The sequence below is a fragment of the Haliotis rufescens genome, unplaced genomic scaffold (genome assembly GCF_023055435.1).
Source record: "Haliotis rufescens isolate VD_foot unplaced genomic scaffold, xgHalRufe1.0.p SCAF_26, whole genome shotgun sequence".
Lineage (NCBI taxonomy): Eukaryota > Metazoa > Mollusca > Gastropoda > Lepetellida > Haliotidae > Haliotis > Haliotis rufescens.
In genome coordinates, this window is record NW_025963957.1 from 829,909 (window position 1) to 852,273 (window position 22,365).

Below are 22,365 nucleotides of genomic sequence, written 5' to 3' on the forward strand. Positions count from 1 at the left end.
GCTGATTTTGTCATCATACCCAACTCAATGAACTGTTTCTATGCTTTCAGCCTGCAAGGCCCAAATTTCATTATTATTAAGCCAGTGTGATATTGCTAAAATAAAGCTGATGACAGCAAAAAAAATATTAACTCTTTGGACAGATGTGGTATTGGTGAGCTTCTGTACCTTACTGTACTTTTGTTTTCATAAAAATCTGAAACATATCAGTCTATTGCAATGTTTTATATAAATCTAACTGTTGCATCAAAGGACTCAAGTAAGCCAATATATAATGAAGAACCCACCATGTGCAGAGCGCTTCATTGCACATTTGCTAATGTGAGGCACTGTCTTCATCAAGTTAAATAACGTCAACAAATACAACTTGAATCCTTTTATTGACAGATACATAAATCTTAAAAAAACATACCATACAGACACCAAACTTAAATATTTAAAGCTAACTATATCAACGAAGCGAGTTGCTTTTGTCTCGATGTCATCAGTCCCAAATTATCCATTGGCAATTACATCCCTTGGTCTTACAAAAGTCATTAAATGGCGGCTTCATTCACTTGAAGTAGAGGGGCGGTCAGGTAGCCTAGTGGTTAAAACGTTTGCTTGTCATGCCGAAGACCCGGGTTTGATTCCCGACATGGGTACAATGTGTGAAGCCCTTTTGTGGTGTCCCCCGCCGTGATATTGCTGGAATATTGCTAAAAGTGGCGTAAAATCAAACTCACTCACTTGAAGTAGAAGATGCACCCAATTAAGTTGGAATTGGAATGAAAGGCAGACCCTGTGGATGCTTAAAATGCATTAATATGGGTGTGTGTTCGAGTAATACTAAGGCTGGATAAGCTGATGGTGAGAATTACCGCTTGCGGCAGTGCGGTTAGAGCATTCTCTGCTGTAACTCCTCATGGACACTTCATTTCAGTCACCCACCATGTACACATGATCTGTCTAAAAGGAATGGTCATATGATGATACCATCTCTATTTGACCCTATTTTTAGACATTGAGGAATTCCCTAAAAGTAGTTTTGAATCTCTCTACGCTTGATTGACAACATAATCATACTGACATACTAACGTTCATCGGGAAAGAATGACATTTAGCTTGGTAGTGTTCATCTAGGCGAGGTCACCCGGCACTGTCAATATTATGTAATTAAAGGGTAAAAACATTACAAATGACTTCATCAGTAGGCATATTAGACACTGAAACAATTATTTCTACTTTTAGTTAAAGTTTTCACAGTTCGCCCAGTCGACCAATGTGCCAGTATTTGATGTTTAGAGTTCCTTAGGTGTGCCATAATTTGATGTGTGGAGTCCGTCATCTGTGCCATATCCTGGAATCATGGGTTTGAATACCAGATTTACTCTGATTATGATGAGTGGTTTATCAGCACCATGAACGTTCTGGTGGGTTTCACCAAGTGGTAAATGACTACAACCTGCATCTCCTCAACGTTCCTCACACATCAAGCTGATACCCAATGACATATCTGAAGTTCTTGAAAGTCGTAAAAAAACTAACTTATTCTATTGCTAAATCACTAAACTGATTGACTCAGTGGCTTTTGTGATCACAATTTTCCTCAATTTACAAACAGGACATCTCTTTATGACAAAGTAGATTTGAAGTAACAAAATGTGGATTGGAGAAGATGGATTAATGTGATAATGCAAGTTGTGTGTAGTGTTGTAATGTTAATTTACGATAACTTGATTCAAATCCACAGTACACACAGAGGTTTACCTGAATATACAAGGTGCAGTCAGGAAAGCGTATGGACTTTGAAATAACAATGTTAAGGATCACCAGAAACAGTTTTATCTGGAAGTGCTCAGGTACTCATATTTGTAGCACTTAAACACGATTCAGTGTGTATGAGTATATACGCCACCAAGATTCCTTTCAAACCAACCATGAAGTGATGGTATCCCCTTCTTATCATAAATGTTAGTATCGGCTCCACTTTGAATCAAAGCATTCACTAGCTCTGCCCTCATCATGTAATATCTTTCCTTGTACTCGGCATGGTCACCCACAAAGAAGGCAAGCTCTGGTGGATCACATGCTTTATGAAGAGGTGTACGTCCTGAATTGTCCTGACAGTTTATGTTGGCATCGTGTTTAAGCAGGTACATCACCTTATGCAGTTGAGCATTGTGCAGCTCCCTGAGGAACTTTTGTGAATCTGGCACATCTGCGAAATGGTAGCCACGATCACAGGCACAATGCAGAGGAATCTGCCCAGATTTGTCTTGGACATTTACACAGACTCCTGCGTTGATTAAGATAAGGGTGATGTCTTGTTTTGCCTTTGGTACAGTTGTAGCATGAACAGGATAACATGCTTCGTGTAATGGAGTCTTACCATTGGTGTTACTTTGACTTAAGTCTGCTTTCTTTGATACAAGTAATCTGACAAGGTCAACGTGCCCTCTTTCACAAGCAAGGAACAAGGGTGTCTCACTATGTTTGTTTGTTGCATTGATATTCATACCCTGATTCAGTAAAATTTCTGTGATATCTCTATGGCCACGATGCACGTGACGTGCAACTATATGAAGGAGAGAGTTTAGATCTGAATCTAAAATATTCATATTTGCATTTCTGTCCACGAGGAACTCGAGAAGTTGTAGTCGCCGTGCTTTGCAAGCAATGACCAAAGGTGTTTCTCCTTTGTCTTTGTCTTCAATGTCCACTCCTGCATCAAGAAGGATGCGCACAGTACCGTCATGGCCATTGTAGCAAGCTAAATGAAAAGGCGATGTGTTCCAATCCCTGTGGTGAATGTCGGCATGAAAGTCTATCAATATCTTCACACTCTCCTCATTTCCGTTTTGACAAGCAAGGTGAAATGCTGTTTTCTTGTCCTTGTTCAACATATTCATGTCTGCACCTCTCTGTAGTAGAATGCGCACGACATCCTTGTGGCCAGCTTTTGAAGCAAGGTGGAGAGCAGTATATCCATACACATCCTGTTTCATTATGTCTGCTTTTCTGTTAAGAAGGACTTCAACGATGTCAAAGCTTCCACTGAGAGATGCGCTCATCAATGGACTTGTTTTGCTGTTGTCCTCTGAATGAGGATAGGCCCCTGCTTCAAGAAGGTATTTCACCGTCTCACTGTTGCTTGACATAACAGCTTCGTGCAATGGCGTGGCACCACGATTGTTTTTCAGGTTAATTTCAGCGTTGCTTTCTATTAGCAGCTGTACACACGCCTGGCTACGATCTGACTGATGCCTGGCTGCTTCATGAAGTGCTGTATTATCATTATGTCCAACTTTGTTGATGTCCTCGATCTTTGGGATCATCATTTGTACACCCTTTAAATGTCCCCTGGCGCAGAGATAATGAAGGGGAGTCGAATTCCATCGATTGGTAGCATTAGGATTTGCACCATGCTTCATCAGGAGATCCAAAATGTTGATGTTTCCAGTGACTGAAGAAGCAATTAAAGGTGTATCTCCTTCTGGAGCCACAATGTTGACATTGACATTTGGGAAATGAGTAAAAATGAACGTGACAGAACTCTCTGCATTGTTTTGGCATGCGCCAAATAGCAAGTTCTCAACTGCAAATTTGGGAAGTTGAAATGCTTCATGAATGAGCCTCAGTAGGTGCTCGGAGGTACAGCTAGTGCAGAGGAACAGGAATGATTTTTTGTCTATCAGTGTTGTAGATCCAGTGCCCAAAAGTGCTTTTGGAATAGACGTTGGTGGACGGGTCTCTTCAAGGTGTGATGGCATGTTTTTCACCCATCGGGAGTATAACAGCTCCTCCCAGTTGTAGTGGTCTTTAATGAACTGAAAAATGCCTTCAACAAAGTCTTTATCATTGAATATATCAAGCCTAAGTGTGTATCTCAAGTTTCCCCTGTTGAGTTCCTTCGCAACACGTTGAGTGATGTCTGCAATGTATTCTCTTCCAATTTGCAATATGTATTGCTTGGTGTGTTCAGCATCTGTACGCTTTAGTCTTAACTGATGATTCCAAAATTGCATGCTACAACATTCGATGACAAACAGGGGATCAATTGTTCCTATAGCCAAAGAAACAGTTTCAAATATCGAGGGGTGCTTAAACACAACACAGTCATATTGTTCTTCAATGAAACTTCCTCTCAGTTCATTAACTGCCTTCCTCCTCTCCACATCTTTCATAAGTGGCTTCCTTTGCCCGATTGTCGCATGGTCCAGCTTCCCATCCATTTGGATTATTTCCTTAAATAACCGCTTATATGAAGCGTTTTCAGCAATGAGTACTTTTGTAGTTTGCATCAAAAACCTAATTGGATTTGTGAAAAACTCAGTCAGGTTTAACTTCCTTTGCTTCATCATGCTGAAAAACATTACGCAGCAGTTTGGGAATCCATGTGGGGTGGACAAAGCACATACTTCATCCCTTGTTTGTTCATCAATCCGTTTTTCACTGTAAACTTCAAAGATCTGTACTCTTTCTTTAAAGGACAGTTTATAAGATGGAGAACTTAGGTCAACAAGATTGTCTTCAGCAATCACGAGGGCCTCAAATTTTCTTAAGTGACCCCTAGCTTCTTGAAATACATTGGATCTGCCAACAAGAAGAAGTTTGATATGCCTTGGATCATGTCTCCTTTCAAATCGATCAAATAAGACATCTTTCAAAACGTCACTCCATTCTTTGAGACTCTCCTTCTGGAACACACACATCCCAAAAACATCATTTATCATGATGTAGGTACATGCATCTTTGGAGCACTTAACAGACGTGATGGTGAAATATTCCTTGGCAGATTTTATTGCAAACACTTCAGAATGGTGTTGAAGTTCTCTCAGTGCCATGTAGGCCAAAGTTGTCTTACCATCACCTGGGAGGCCAGTGATGGTCACGCATTTATTGTTTCTTTGGCATTTTCTGAGAACTTTAGAGAGGGACTGTGTCTTGATGCAGTGAGGTGTTTTGTTGGTTATTTCATGTAGTGTACGCACTGAAACAGAGTACAAACGGGTTAATAAATTGTTACAGCACAAATGCATTCTCCTCGCAATGTATTTGAGGTTCAGTTTCAATTCATGTATACGTACATGTACAAATCATTTTCATTCTTTTTGAATATGAGTATGTAACATATGTAAAAGAAGATTTAATTCCCAGAGGGAATCAGCTCATGCAAATGGTAATGAAGCACAGGTGTCGTTTTTGCGAGTGTATTGGTTGAGAAAGAACAAGTCAGTATTGACCATCTTCCCGAGGCAAGAGAGTTAACTGACTATAAAAGTCCAGTTTCAACCCTTGCCGAACTTGGCTGGAATTCCTGGGCTCGATTGTAGCGCCACCAGTGGCTATTACGAGTTATGTCCATTCTATGCCTCTCCCATGTGGACCAATCAGATTCCACCTCTCGTGTCACATGCATTTGCTTCAAACAAAATGGTGGCGCCCAGTCAAGATGGTCTGATCGACCATCAAGATCTATTTTGTGATAAAACGGTTCTTACTTTGCGAAGTACATCAAATCACGTGAGCACCTTGATTAAAAACATGAAAAGATTTGGAAAATATCTGTTGACAACGAGTTGGCGATGCACATGCTTTGCAAATCCTGCAATCGACTGAACTCTGCATGACAGTTTACGAACCGGATTTCGATTTCGGTTCGCGATTTTGATTGGACTATGCATAGACTCGTTAGCCCAGCCAAAATGTAACTCCATAATCCCTGCCTAGTTCGACAAGCGTGGAAACTGGACTTTTATAGTCAGTTATCTTTCTTGCCTCGGGAAGATGGTATTGGCCTGCTTGTTAGACTCCTGTGGAGTGATCTGGGACATTTCTTGATTAGATTCGTTGGTCTTACCCTGAAGTGGTTCTCTATCCGAGCCGTTGCTTTTACAGACGAATGTATTTACTGAAATAGCAATAAAGAACAATATAACATGTCTTATGTACACTATTTATGGAGCAAGTTTGACAAAGAACAAAACAAGATGAATGAATTTGTTGTGACTTAAGCACTGTATCCTAAACTGACATATATTGCAAGTGAAATATTTTTCCCAGTACGTTTTCCAGGTGCGACTTAGGTTAATTAATATGTTTATTCTAAGGCATTTTACTATTCTTGTAGGACCAGTTCAAGTATCTTTATCACTCACCAAAAATTGACCTACACACGATGAACCCCTGATGAGCGAACATAGCCCTGTTTGTCAAAATAATAGTATTTTCCCTCTCGGTTCTTTTCTAGTACCATGAAGTAACCACAATACTGTAATAGCCCCATATCCCCATTATAACAGATTAAATATTAGTCTTGATGTTAAAAAATATTATAATTTTTTAACTTATCCTATCTCATACTGTGCATATTCAAGTTTCTAAATCCATACATACCTCACATTGCCACGGTCACCTCCCAGATCTGGGTCATGCGCGCTATGCAAACTGGTTGACCTACTTGCGCTGATCACGTGTCTATTCCAGTGAACCCATTCTTTTTCAAATCGCAACACAGTTGGGACGTGTTGTTATTAATAGGGAATACACTTTGTTTTTTGCCTTGTAAGCATTATTCATTTGTGTGTCATCTTCTTGCTTCATCTTGCCCACTTATATTCTTGTTTGGGATAGTTATTCTTCATAATGGACGAGCAGTCCCCTCGGCGATCAGTCTCCACTTCATAGCAAAGTCTGACTCTTATCCCTTGTGTTCGGATTGTCGTTGATTATGCAGTTATACTTGTGAGCTCTGCTAAGATATGTCAGATGAAGCCTGACCTGCACAAATGTCGGCGTCAGTAGTCAGATCATCTCTCCAAGAGATACTCCAGGATACTAGGGATCCCTGTGGTCTACATGTCTAACGTTTCCATAAATCTATCTTCAAAGCCGAACCTACCGTCGACAGCTGGAGACTCGTACCTTCTCCCTCAACACGAGCGTGGATGATAGGCTTTCGGTAGCAACATTGAACACGACAACATCGTACTTTCGTCTCGTTTTGACTATCATGGAGCTTGTTCCTGTTATGCCTTCAGAGGATACACATAGTACTGGTACCTCGGCCAATGTTAAGAGTTCTGTCCCTCGTTTGAGATCTCCCATTCGACAGCCTTCGCAGGATCAATCCTCCTAAGACCACTATACTGAGACGTATGACGAATCATCGGATCAAGGCTCACGAACCTTCCATTCCCGAGAGTGTTCACCAGACGATTGACATTCATTCCAGGAGAATTGTCATGCGACATAGCATCACTCTACTGATAGACTAGCATCGACAGCCACTGCACTTTTTTCAGTGCAACCATCGAGGGATCGGCATTCAGACCGGGACCAACGGATTTCTCACTCACGACACTGAGATGATTCACTGGACCACCGACCATCGAAGGTGCCTCGAACTTTTGAACCTCCGAAACTCGACCCTACGAAACTCGAACCTACGAACGTCCTCAAAACCCTGAACCTCATCAAACCTCCAAACATCACCAAACCTCGTTGAACTTCCCACGTGTGACAGTCGAGTTCGAACCGAACATCTTTGGACAAGCAATCTTCATCCAAACCTCATCGAACCTCTGCGGTTCAACGAACATCATCAAACCGTACCTTGAAGGACATAAAGACTCCTAAGGATGGACATACTTCAAAGGAGGTTCAACAGGATTCGAGAGATCATCGAACCTCCAAGGATTGGATACATTCGAGAGACAAGCATTTCCCTAAGATATGACCCATGCTTGCCGTAAAAGGTGACAATGCTTGTCGTAAGAGGCGACTAAAAGGTTTCGGTGGTCACGTTCGCTGACTTGGTTGCTGCATGTCATCGTATCCCAACTGCATGGATCAATGCTAATGATGTCAATCACCTGAATCACCTCGATCATATACAGACCGGCTCCATATAGCTTGAATATTGGTGAGGGGGCTGATCAACAAACAAACAAACACAAAACCTAAAGATCATTACTCGTCTTAAGACAGACTAGCGGTTATAACTCATCCACTTATCATGTCTCACGCTGAGACTATTCACACTCATCACGTCTAGGCTAGGATGAATGCTACAACGAGTTTAGTCTTTTATCCGACATATCCTTCACCTACGCCGCCGTCCTGTTTCCTCTGAACCACAGACTCCATCTGAAGCTATCCCTACATCATTGATCCCTAACCACAGGCTGTCAAAGCAATCTTCCCCAACCGACAACCGCTCTACCAATTATGGTACCTTCATCTACATCAACAGCCGCTACATCCTTTTTAGTGGATGAACCACCCGAATCTTTTCCCCATAGGTGTTACCCCCCCCCCCCCCCCCCCCCCACTCCCTCCCCACTCCCTCCCCCACTCCCTGCGACAAAGGATATGATGGATTCTTTCACCGTTTTTGTGAATAGCTTCATTCTCCATGCTTTGTATTTGCGAACTAGATGGTGATATTGCAACATTAGCTCCTAAGCATCCGTACTGTTCATCTTTAGCGGACGAATGGGACCTCGTTCACCTCGAAACCGCTGTTCAAAGGACCCTCCCATTGGTATCACTATTTTATTGGCAACTGAAGCGCTCTCCATGGCTTTAGCTCATGTGTCTTCCCCTAGAAGAATCCTGTATTCAAGGTGCTGTTGCCAACATCCAGGATAAAACGATAGCTATACTAGGCCTTCTAGCCTAGTGGGAGTCATCACTACTCTTCGTAGACGTAGGGTGGGCCCATACAGGAGGTCGCCCATGAACTCCAAAGAGACACCTCCCTGCAAGTTAATGTTGCCTTACTTCATCTCCAGAGAAATCAACTGGAAAAACAAAGAAAAGACCAAAGACGACTGACCTTTACCCCCTCTCCTTAGACCTTAGAGAGGTTTTGAGTAATATGTCTACTTATTTTCGTGGCCGTTGCCGAGGACACCAAAATCAGCGAGGAGGGAAATCAGGCGGAAGCTCCTTTTCATGGGCTAAAAAGGACCTCCGACTCCAGCCATTCCGTCTCTATGCTTCCAGAGCCCCGCAATATCCTTGGCTTGTGTTCCTTGTCCATCACTACCAATGGCAAGTGCGCCCATCTGGAATTTCTTCATCCCCGTTGCTATTTACTCGCCTCACAAAACCCATCATCAAGTTCCCACACACTCGAGCCATAGTCTTCGAATGACTGCATTCAAGTCATTGAGGATTCGAACACTCTCTTTCATCACCTCGATTTCTCTCAATGCCCACTTCACCAACTGGGTTGGATCATCAACACCAAAAAGTTCGAAAACGATTCCGACACAATGTTTCCAGTTCATCGGAGCGCTCTTCGAGTCAAGTTTGGGCAGGATGTTTGTACCCTAAGATCGTTGGGAGAACATCCAATGCCTCGTACCATTGGCACTCAAACAGCCAATTTTCTTACGTCAATGGCAACAACTTCTTGGTCTCCTAACATCAGCACAAGCCCTCACCCAGCGGAGTCAACTTCACTTACGGCCAATCCAGCGATTCCTCAAGCCCTTCCTTCAGGATGACGATTGTCAGGTCCTAATCTCTCTTCCAAACCACAAACACCCCAGCTCCAATGGTGGTTAACTCCATCGAATATCTGCGGCCTTATCCTCGCAGCCATTCTCCCAAACCCTCCACTGTTCGTCGACTGTGTCTTAACTGTGGGATGGGGTGCTCATTGTAGCAGGGTGGTGATCACTAGACGGAAGCCAGCTTCACGTCAACGATCTAGAATTGAAAGCAGTGATTCTGACAGTGTCTCATTGGTCAACACTCCTTCAGTATTTCACACTAATGAGTTAACAGAGTGGGATTCGAACGTACCGCACATAAGAAAGTTTTTGGGACTACGATGGGATTTCATCGCCAAAAATTCACCATCACACCGTTGACGTCCATCTTAAACCCTTACAATCAAGAAGACGAATCGTTGTGTCCAGTAGTGTGCTTCGAATCCATCTGGGAGCGGCGAAGCCACTTCGTCGATTATGTAAGTTGTTATTCATCCAGCTCTCCAGTGTAGCTACAACGGAGGTATCCCGTACCAAAATCTCGTTTTGTATACGCTCAGTAATCCTTCGAGCATACACCTTAGCTGGCCTACCTGCTCCATTCACATCTAACCCTCATGAAACCCATGCTGTCGCCTCCAACATGGCATTTCCTGGTAATTACTCCTTGACCTCAATTACGGAGGGATGATTTGAAAATCTGATACCGTATTCGCATCCCATTATCTCCGAGGCATCTCAGTGACGGACGTTCAAGGTCTTCACCAGTTTGGACCCTTGGTACTCGCACAACAGAACTCAAAGACACACATGCGCAGATAGAGGGATGTATAACCAGATAACGTTACATTACATCCATCTCTATTTAAAATAAACCCTTGTCGTGATTGTTTGTGTTTATTGCATGCATTCGTGCTTCCCAGAATGAGTATCCGGTTGGAGGGTAAAATCACTCGGCTGTGGAGACCTTGGTCGCCACTAGACGCGGCCGATCTCGGTATGCTGATCCCTTATTTCACACACCCCGTCTTTAGTGGATATTGTCGACCGTTTTCTCTTTTCATTTTTTACCCAATGATTCAATCACTGAGCATGATTGAGGGTTTGACGAAGCGATAAAAGAATTGCCAAGATGGTCCAACCTGAGAATGATTAAAGGTTTGACGAGGCGATAAAATATATGCAAAGCGGGTCCAAATTATCGTCCTCTGGAGATAGGAATACCCCGTCTTCTAGATTCGATGACTTGATACATCCCCTCTCGAAAATAAGTCGTACTAGATCGTTGTACGATTGCGCGTCCTTACGTTTGAACATGTTACACATATTGTACCCGACTTAATGTGTCTCAGCTCTTCATGTGTCAGGATCTCAACATTCTTTGAAAGTGTTTTTCTTATACTGTCTACGAGTCTTTTGGTCCTACGACACTTAACTGTGTAAATGTATTAATTATTGTACCACTGTTAAGTTCCAGCTTCCTCGTAAATATCCTATGGTTGTGATCTGTAAACTAAGGAGTTGCGCCCCACCATCCAATCGTGGGATAAAACGCATAGTGTGAGATAGGATAAGTTGAAAAATTTGAAAATGTTATGATAAATTGTATATTTATATTCTTATCTTGTGAATTCCACACTTTTATTTTTAACTCGCGGAGCCAAAAGATTACAATAGTTTGCCCTCTGAACTAACTCCTGGATTTCAATCAATTTGGTGAAACATGTCATGATTGAAAATAAAAGTTTCCATCCGCCTAGACTAGACTAGACTAAGTTGAAGGAAAGACCATTGGCCCGGGGTTTCAGTTAAAACCAGCCTGCTCGCGTCATGTTTCAATCATCAATCAACACAACTATTAAATATGAAATACCAACTTGTAGCCTGCGATTCAAAAGAACACCCAGTTGTTTGAGCATGTGTGACAGATCCTCCTGCAACTCCAACTACCCGGATTTCCATATGAGACATTTTCTCAGGCACACCTATAGGGAAGAGAATTAAAATTGGCATCCAACTCATGTCATTTATATGAAGACTCTTCTGGAGAAATATATCTTAACAGTTTTCACCAATAACATTATTGACCTTCAGTTGTTGTGTTGTCTTTCCCTGAATACTTAATAAAGTGTATATGTTCTCCTTCCAAAGAGATTTTTTCCGAGATACGTAAAGACAATCACAACCCTGTGTCATGTGATGCTACTTTCTCAAACCGACTTCTCAAATATGGTGGCCTACACTCACCACAAACATTCTGCAGTAATAGTTTTTATATGCACTTTCCATGATCTACTGTATAGTAATCAAGGACATACGCGGATGTCCAGAAAGAATCTGAATAGTTAAGAGCGATTGCTCAAAAAAGGTTCAGCTGATTCAAATTGGAATGATAAATACATACAGATACTTTATTCAACATAAGGCATCTGGCCCAAACTACATTCAGAGCACAAAATTTATGGGGCACACTCACACGAATGGTTTCTAGATTTCAACAGTTTGTTTCATTGATACAAAATAAGCATAATTATGGAGCATATGGGTAGCAAAGTGGTTAAAGTGTTCGCTCGGCACATCGAAGGCCAGGATTCGATTCCCCACATGTGTACAGTTTGTGAAGCCCATTCATAGTGTCCCTCGTCGTGATATTTTTTGAATATTGCGAAAAGCAGCATAAACCCATACTCACCCACTCAGTTAAATTTGTAAAATATCGACTTCCATTATCAAGAAGAAACCTGTTTTCTGGGCGGGTTGTAATACTACCATAAAGTGAGTCACAAGCAGGTTGTAGAAAGGGATACTCTAGCACTGACAATGCATTCATCCTACATTCTACAATACAGATATAACTATAATCTAAAAGGGGGAAGGTATATATATGTAGATTTTGAAAAAGGCCTTCAACTCGGTGAAAAGGCTTAACTGGTGATCCCTCTTTGAAATAATTAAAGCGACAAAACTCTTTCCATATTCATATCAACAGTATGTACGATTCCGACTATATCATGAGCATGTGTTCACGAATCACTATCAAATAGTGATGATAGCAGGTGTTCGCGAAAAAGGTAAACATATCCTGCCCCACCGGTGGCACCCGTCACAAACACATACAAAGGCAAGTCAATTGTTCACCTGAACACGGGAACATATGATACAAGTCATATTAGGGAATTGCATCTGACATAATGTTTGTCACTGATGCCTCAAAATTTGAAATGTCATAAACAAAACTTTACTGATGCCTTGAATGTTGTAACCGACCCGTGAAGATTCAGGAGTAGAATAGGTCTTCAGCAACCCATGCTTGCCGTAAAAAGTGACTATTCTTGTCGTAAAAGGCGACTAACGGGATCGGGTGGTCAGGCTCGCTGACTTGGTTGATGCATGTCATCAATCCCAATTGCGTGGATCGATGCGCATGATATTAATCACTGGATTGTCTGGTCCAGACTCGATTATTTACAGACCGCTGTCATATAGCTGGAATATTGCTGAGTGCGGCGTTAAACAACAAACCAACCAACCAACCAACCAACCAAGAATGTTGTAACCTTGATCAAACAATGTTTAGTGTTAATTTGGCAATTAAGTGACAAATACCCATTTTGTGTTTGAATATGGCAACGTGTAAAGTCAAGAAGGTGGTAACGTAAAAATATCTTTACAGTCATGTCAGTCATCTATGGGTTTCCATTTATAACACAATGTGTTTTGTTCTCGACTCGTTACCACCTTGGGGGCGGTCGGGTAGCCCAGTGGTTAAAGCGTTCGCTCGTCACGCCGAAGACCCGGGTTCGATTCCTGACATGGGTACAATGTGTGAAGCCCATTTCTGGTGTCCCCCGCCGTGATATTGCTGGAATATTGCTAAAAGCGGCGTAAAACCATACTCACTCACTCACGTTACCACCTTGTTTAAAAAGGTACAACTGTGGTTTTATCCATATTTACAGTAAGTTTCGACCCGTCATAAGAATCCCGAATACATTTATTTGCTTTTGAAAGCCAGGTATTGTGTTCGAGAATATAACTATAACATCAGCGAAAAGAAACAAACAAAATTTGATAGTTTCGACATGTAGTTTACTAAAAGTGCAATTTCTTTTGCATTGGATATGGTAATTCATTTATGAAAAAGGAAAATAGAAGGGGTCTTCATATACTCCCTTGGCGGACACCAATGTTAATTATAAAACCATCTGTTGTAGCGCCATTGTTCCTAACACACACCTTCACATCTTTATATAAAGAACACAATAACTTTCCAATGCTTCTACTAAGACCAACGTGGACGTGGCAGCTTATGATGTAAATTCAACTTCTTGTGGCTGCTAAGACTCGTCACAGTGCTACCAATCTGTAGGTCATGTAATCACAGGTGACTTATCTATTGTTAACAATATCAAGTTTAACAACCTTCTTCAATTATTCAATTGTGGACTATTTGATAGTTATTCATTAACACATGTCCTTGTCGGAATCGTACAATCGACTCTGTTTTTGACAGAGATTTCTTGTGGCTATGGAAAAGTATTTTGTCGCTTTTATTTCCATGTATTTTATAGGAAAGAAGCAGTTAGTCCTTGTGATTTATTGGCAAAGGTGTTTGAAGAACGTCTAACGACTTAAATTGCTATTTTAATAGGGGTCACCGGAAAGTGTCGACCCAGACATTAATATGATGTTTTGTTTGTTTGTTGTTTAACGCCGCACTCAGCAATATTCCAGCAATATGACGGCAGTCTGTAAATAATCGAGTCTGGACCAGACAATCCAGTGATTGATATCATCAGCATCGATCCACGCAATTGGGATACGATGACATGTATCAACGATAGGCATAATCGCCTTTTACGGCAAGCATGAGTTGCTGAAGACCTATTCTACCCCGGAATCTTCACGGGTCGACAATAATATGAAGAAACAGCAACACTTCTTCAACTTTTCACTTTGATGAGTAAACGTTTGAAACGAGAAATAGCTATCTGACGATGTGGAAAACTAATTATACCTTCCATCTCATCTCAGTACGTCTCAGTTTCACATTTTCATTCTTGTGAAATGGTGCACGTCATTGAATGTATTAAGAAAAACATATTGATCAAATACTTACTATTTGTTTATTTCTGAAGAAGCACTTATTACAATTCAATATACTGGCGGTTATCATATTTTCTGAATTATAATTTACAGATGCGTTGTTTTATCCCATATAAATTCACTTGGAGAGTCATACGTTGGATACCATTTACCACATGAAAGATTTGCAGTAACTATTATATCAATTAATGTTGGTCTCCTTCAAAGCATGGCTAAATTATTACAAGTGTTTCAAACCTACGTGTAAATATATTTATGGAATAATTGATCCATGATTTATTGATTTACGAAAACGCTTTACAACAATACAGTGAGCATGTTTTTCTCCCCAATAGGAAAACACAATATTTAAACATATACTTGAGATACAACTAACATTAAGAAAGTAGCTGCACTAGCATATCTAGTGTGTACCTGTACAATTTACTTTACTTAATCTTTTAGCGTTTCCATCAAAATGGTAACATGTTCAAATATGGTTGGGTATTTGAATACAACAGTATTACACCGTTCTTCAATGAAACTGCCTCTCAGTTCATTTATTGCCTTCCTCCTCTCTTCGTCTTTCAAAAGTGGCTTACGTTGACGAATTGTGCTGAGGTCAAGCTCTCCATCCATTTGGATTATTTCCTTAAATAACCGCTTGTAGGCAGGTTTTTCAACAATGAGTACTTTTATAGATTCCATAAGAAACCTAATTGGATTTGTGAAAAACTCAGTCGGGTTTAACTTCCTTTGCTTCATCATGCTGAAAAACATTACGCAGCAGTTTGGGAATCCATGTGGGGTGGACAAAGCACATACTTCATCCCTTGTTAGTTCATCAATCGATTGTTTACTGTAAACTTCAAAGATCTGTACTCTTTCGTGAAAGGACAGTTTATAAGATGGAGAACTTAGATCGACAAGACAGTCTTCACAATTCACCAAGGTCTCAAATTTACCTAAGTAATCCAGAGCCTCGTTCACCACATTTTGTCTGCCAACAAGAAGAAGTTTGATGTGTCTTAAGTTCGGAATATGACTGTCTGTTGCTTGATCAGTTAAGACATCTTCCAGAACATCACTCCAGTGTCTTAACCTGTCCCTCTCAAACACAGACAATCCGAAAATATCGTTTATCATGATGTAGATATCCCGAGAGCATCTCACAGACGTAATGGTGAAATAGTCAGTTGCGGAATGCACTGCAAATACTTTGGCATCTTGTTGAAGTTCTCCGAGTGCCATGTAGGCCAAAGTTGTCTTGCCATCTCCTGGGAGGCCAGTGATTGTTACGCATTTTCCATTTCCTTGAATTTTTTCCAGAACTTTAGAGAGAGACCGCGTCTTGATGCAGTGGTGTGTTTTGTTGGTTATTTCTCGTTTTGTGCGTTCTGAAATAGAGTACAAATAGTTTAAAGTAGTTTAACTATACAAATATGATATATATTATAACTATTTATACACCTTATTCAGAGAATAATGACAATTAAAATTATATGTTAAGTGCGTTTAAAACCCCATTCGGGGGATTTCATTGACCTCCCCAACTACTGACTGAGCGGTTGAAGTTGCACACCGGTTTAATAATCTTATATGAGTGGCCAAAGCAATGAACTATATCCCATTTACGTTGCACAGTACATATGTAGATTAAAACAATACTGTTTCTGGAGTCTGCAGGGGTACCGATCGAGAGAGTTGCCAGACACTTTTACTTAAAACTAAAGCTTCACATGGCAGCATATACCTTGCAGTGAATCCACCTTTTCCTCGTTCGGGTTCCAAGTTTCGTATTTAAACCTGTTGACTGAAATGAAATGAAGACGAAAATTATTTAGTGCATATCCAGTTTTGTCACTGGATGCGAATAGATTTCAGTAATATTCGACGAATATAAATGAAAAGAATTTATATTCTACTTACCGGTAGCGCCAGGTCCAAATGTGCATCCAGAAGTTTCAGCCCGAAAAACGGAACCACCTTCCACTCCCGTTACCTTGACTGTGATGTCAACTCCACCTTATTTACAACACAAAACCATCTTAAAGAAAAAAAATGATTCTCCTGTGTTTACTGAAAATGTATCTCAACATCAATGTTAATATTTTGATACAGTCATGTCTCGTTAATCCGACACTCGTTAATCCGATAATCGGCTTATCCGACACTAATGATGGGAACCGATTAACTCAGTGCTATTTAGACCAGTTAATGCGACAGTCTCGCAATCCGACTCCGACACACCTATGTGCATCGAATTACGAAATTACTCTTTAATCAGTCTCGTTAATCCGACACAGTGATCAGTGTACTCCGTGATCATCTGCACTCAAGTACACAGCACCGTGTTTTGATGCAAGATGAGTAGGCTAGTGGCTGCATATTTACAACGGCTAAAGAAATAAGCTTGCTTTACAATAAACAATCAATGCTTTAAATAAACAAAACAGGATTTAATAAATCACATCCTAATCTCCATCTCATCAAAATCAGATATAAGTTCTCACTACCGCTAAAGACATCCTATTACAGGTCACGTCAAAACTACCTTTCTGCGAACTTTGGCCGACCAATGAAATGACCAAAAGGAAGTCTACATTGACATCAAAGAAAGCTGCTTTCTTGAGCTTTGCAGCACTCTTTACAAACTGACGATTTCCATTCCAGACTATTCTTTCAAAAGTATTTAGAATCAGTCAACAGTAGTTTTGTGTTGAGTTTTAGAGGTTGCATGATTAGAAAACATATTCCGTTAACAATGTAACAACAATATGAATATTTCCTGTTTCATTTTTTTATTGCAACGTGTTTGGATCGTTATCTATCGTGTAGATCTCGTTGTCCGATTTTCGATCACGAACGTTGATACAACTTAATTTCATTTATCCGACATACTCGTTAATCCGACATAATAATGTAATAAGATTAACGTGCACATTTTGATATTTTGTCATGATTTTACCAGAGACGGTATCAGTAAATTGCGAGTAAATTGATGACTACTTACTTTTCCCTTGGAGACCCGAATCCTCCGATGATGACATCATTGATAATTGGCCTGAAGGATAAATGGTAAAGTAAATTGAACGCAAGAGAATGTGAGTACGTAAATCTAGATTTATATTTATCAGGTAAAAACACCAAGTCCGAATGCAATGTACTCGTTACCCAGTTACCAAGTGTTATATTATGATACTAGTATATAAGATAGCTACACGAAAAATCGCACACGAAGCGTTATTACACGATAAAACATTGTTCTATCTTGGCGTCACTTGATGACGTCATATATTCAACGGCGTTATTTTGGAGGGAAGTGTCCAGTAAGTTGTTCCCCATAGATGTAGCTGGGCTACGCATATTAACGCAATGGCCGAACGATCACACCCACAAGTGGGAGAGATATGACAATCGGCAATAGAGGAAAAGGTGCAGATGATCGACTTGAGGATTGTGAGAACATACCAAGCTTAACCCACATGTTCGTAAAATGGACATTTTCGAGGTCGGATTCTATTCAGGGAGTCATCATTATTAAAATTTGGGAAAATGATTTTAAAGTTTGAACATTTTGTCAACATCCTTCAAGAGGATGTACATAATGTTGATATCCCATGTAAGAAATAAACGCCGCGTCGTCGTTGTTTATTGTACAATAAAACACTGCAGGGAAAATAAACCACTCGGGGCGGCGCCCCTCAGGTATTATTCTCCCTGCAGTGTTTTATTGTACAATAAACAACTCCCACTCCTTGTTTATTTCTTAAATAAGCTCATGATCTATTCTGCACAAAGATCGCCTTGACAATAAAAGTAATCCAATATGACTAAAAATGAAATCGTCCTTACAAGTCAGATTTTAGATTAATTATATCTTTCATATTTAAGGACCCAAACTGTGCCAAGTTTGTTTTAATCACCTACAGATCCAAAATCAAACTTTATATTTCCGTAAAATGACTTTATTTTATGTTTTCTTTGTAAAATCCTTAAACCTAAAAAAACCCGTGAAAATGACAATTACCCAGACAGCTTTTTAAAATAACGGTGAGCAATGTGATCAGCTACATGTATACGATTGTTAATAATAATAGTACTAATAATGATAACGATGACTTCTTCTACTACTACTACTACTACTACTACTACTACTACTACTACTACCACTACTACTACTACTACTACTACTACTACTACTTGGAAGTAATAGCAGGAAGTAAAACAAATGAACTTCGAACACACTTATCTGCCTTAAGTTTGCTCTCGTTAATCCGACAGAAATGTAACAAACTACTATTACATTTGGGGAAGGCAACGCTGTTTAAATAATTTAAATGGTGATGAGGTTACAAGTCAAATGTGTCAGTATATAGTATCAAGAAATGAATTTAACCAAAATGGCCATCTACCTGTATTGAAGGTTGCGTTTGTATTTATTATTCGTATGCGATAAGGGTGCGTCACACAAATAAATATTTCATTCAATGCAAAGTTGTTGGAGCGTACATAATTTTCATTCATATCCTGGTCATATTTAGCTTTGCTTGTCAAACCACGCAACTCATTCTATGCCATTCAACATTCTTTCCCATTAAACAAGTGCAGCTTAGCAGTGGTAAGAGTGAGTGAATGAGTTGGGTTTAAGGCCGCTTTTAACAGTATTCCAGTCATATCACGGCGTGTCAGCTTAATGTGGGAGGAAAGCCCGAAGTGATGCAGGCTTCAGACGTTTACCACTTCGGTGAAACCAACGAGCACGGGTATGGTGCTGACAAATCTAGAAACCTAATCGGGGCAAATCGGGATTCGAACCCACAATCTGGCGTGCTCAAGGGACTCAACTCTGCACAGCGTATCGCGGCGCCTTAGACGACTCGGCCACCCGTGCCCCCAGCAGTGGTAAGATGAGTTATGACTTTAAGCCAAACAGATTTTCAATAACAACAATGTGAAAACAACCACTATGGTTAGTATTGTATAACAGCATCTTAATAAGAATAATTATGTTTTTTGCTATCAACAGTTATGCATATCAGTTCATGTCTGTCTGTTTTGTTTACAGCTGAAGGAAAACAAACGAAGCTGTCCTTTCTTTCTGTTAACATTGATACGGTAATCATTAGATGAAATTAGTATCAACATTTCATTAACACGCGGTGGAATTTGCTCACGTGAGGAACTGTCTTCATCAGCTAACGTCAACAAATACAACTTCAATCCTTTAATTACATCTTCAGACCTAAACTTCAAACCCCTAAAATAGACACATCACTCTCCAAAACCACCACACTAGCATACGTACGCCAAATCGATGAGACATCTACACAGACGGGGCCTCTCACCCGGGCTCAAAACACACAGGTTTCGGAATCCATATATCCCAACCCATTAGGAAATTGAAATCTTATAATATAGGCTCCCAAATAACTAGTCAATCTTCACGGCCGAGCTAATATGTATGGCTACAGCCCTACACAACCCCCTACTAAAAACAAACAACAAAATCCCAATGTTAACGGACTCGCTAAGTGGGCTAGAAGATATTCAAAAAACAAAACACAAATAACGACCTAAACGAATAAACCAAATACTTTAAAGCTCAAAACAACTCAACAAACTAGGGAAACAAATAGAATTCCTATGGACCCCAGCCCAAGTCAGAGTTTTTGGAAACGAACAGCGACCAAGCAATCAAAGCGGCTGTCAGAAATAAGCCTAAACTCACCAATATAAAAAAACGGCGCAAAAAGAGAATCGCTAAGGAAATTCGTCCAAAAGCGTCAAACAAATTACCAAAATTCAAACTGTAAACTAAAACTTATGCTTCAAAAGCCACTCAAGAAACTAAAAACTCATCATAAATAAAAAATATTGACATGTCAATAATACAGACAGGTCACACAACATTAGACTTCCACCTACCAAAAGTAACCCCAAACTGGTAAATGCACACACTGCAGCCAATTAGAAACACCAGAACACGCACTACTACACTGCACGCACTGCAAACAACGCAGATCAATGTTCCAAACCAAACTAATCATCAGCACTCAGCTAACACAACAAACACTCCTAAATCCGCTAAACGATACACAAACCCTCAAAGCATTAGGCATCTTACTAATCAAAACTGGCCTACTAGGCCGCATAAAATTACCTCAAAAATAAAATGATCACTAACCTAAAAACCTAAATACACAAACCCTAGCGGTAGGACAAGACATGCTTATCCTTTTCGCGAGCACCTGGTTCCATCCCTTATGTTCAGTGATCCATTCAAATTTATTTTCTTTTGACGCCCAATGAAATCGAAGAGGAGTACAGCGACGTCCGCTGTATTTTCACCAATAACCGTCAACAGGTCGCCAGAAAACATATATGGATGTACATAACTAATTTATCATATGCCATTAGCTTATAGCATACTGATAAGGAATCTGCCCGTGTTAAACAATCAAAACAGAAATGACCAATAGACATATACCAGTGTGTGAGACTTAGTTACCTTTATATTTAGCTTGGGCAGGATACGATCACCTTTTTGCGAACACCTGGTATCATCATTTGATAGTTATTCAAAAACACATCCACACAGTCCGAATCGCACAATCGACTCTGCTTTTGGCAAAAATCTGTTATGAATATGGAAAGATGAGGTGAGGTGAAATGGGGTTTAACGTCGCGTCCAAGATTATTGCACCTATATAGCGACGTGCATGCACGTGTATGTATGTGTGTTGTTGCTTGGACTAGTCCGGACTGATGCTGATGCTCACTGAGATACCATGCCGCAGTTTAACATGAATACCCCACTCAGACACAGTATACTGACTCCGAGCCGACCAGTCCTTGTTTTAGCCCCATTAATGCCGAGCGCCAGACAGGTTAACAACAAGAACCATCTTTTAACGTCTTTTGGTATGACGCGGTCGGGGATCGAACCCCGGACTTCCGCTCTCCGGGAGGACGCTCTACCATTAGACCACGGAGGCGGTCGAATATGGGAAGGGTTTTGTCGCCTTCGGTGCTGTACAGTTATTTATGTTTCACAGTATGTCGATGCATTTTGTTTGGTGCAGATACTTCTTTGTATTATGATGGAGCGAAATATCTAATTGAAGCCAAGGCGAAGGTCGATAACTGACCAGATTTCGATAACCAAGTGAACTGACATTCATTTCTACTTACAAGAATAAGACCATTGTGTTGAACTAGCGACTTCAATCTCAACCCCAAAACCAACGTAAACAATTCTGATAGAAAAGACAATATACTCACAGTCAAGATATAGCTTGTCTCTTTCCAGATCATATTTTTATTCCCTGTCCTTTGTAAAGCTCGCTGGAAAAGATTTCGTGGTGTCCTGCTTTTGCTTTCACCGGAACAGAACGTATGACTCACATTGTGTAACGTCCTGATTGACATCCGGTTACTTTGTCCTCACAACGCTATTTCCTTCTTACATAGTTGCGCCATGTATGTTAATATAAGCCCTTGTGGTCGATGTATTTACAACAACATCAGTCGTATTCAACGTGTATGAACAGATACTTTGTCATAGTCTTATGACCTGTACAGGGTGACGCGAGACACATTCTGATCTAGGTCGAGGCGACTGGTAGTATGTATGCTGTGTAAGTTTCCTCGGGAATTCACGATGTACATAATAGCTGTTGATGTTACACCAGGCCATGCTGGTATTTGTCTCATGTCACGCTCTATTGGATATCTTGAACAGTGTGCCCTACATGTATACCATGTATCCAATACAAACCGTCCCCCATCCATC

At 40.5% G+C, this 22,365-nt stretch overlaps 1 protein-coding gene across 1 annotated transcript; it reads right to left on the reverse strand.

Moving 5' to 3' along the window:
- Nucleotides 1–313: 313 nt before the first annotated feature.
- Nucleotides 314–22,155, reverse strand: LOC124128323 (putative ankyrin repeat protein RF_0381). The gene is made up of 5 exons (XM_046491718.2): nucleotides 21,855–22,155; nucleotides 17,584–17,634; nucleotides 11,363–11,470; nucleotides 5,843–5,893; nucleotides 314–4,972 (listed from the first exon to the last, which is right to left on the reverse strand). The coding sequence occupies exons 2-5, from the start codon at nucleotides 17,621–17,623 to the stop codon at nucleotides 1,872–1,874; spliced, it is 3,300 nt and encodes a 1,099-aa protein (XP_046347674.2). The 5' UTR covers nucleotides 17,624–17,634; nucleotides 21,855–22,155; the 3' UTR covers nucleotides 314–1,871.
- Nucleotides 22,156–22,365: the final 210 nt, after the last annotated feature.

Bases quoted from the DNA above. Each gene is read 5' to 3' on its own strand.
- LOC124128323 (XM_046491718.2), bottom strand. From the start codon at position 17,623: ATGATGTCATCATCGGAGGATTCGGGTCTCCAAGGGAAAA. The intron at 5,894-11,362 runs GTTGGTATTTCA...TTGCTATTTCAG, and splicing joins TTTTGAATCGCAGGCTACAA to TAAATACATTCGTCTGTAAA. The intron at 4,973-5,842 runs GTAAGACCAACG...ACTCTGTTTCAG, and splicing joins GGATAGAGAACCACTTCAGG to TGCGTACACTACATGAAATA.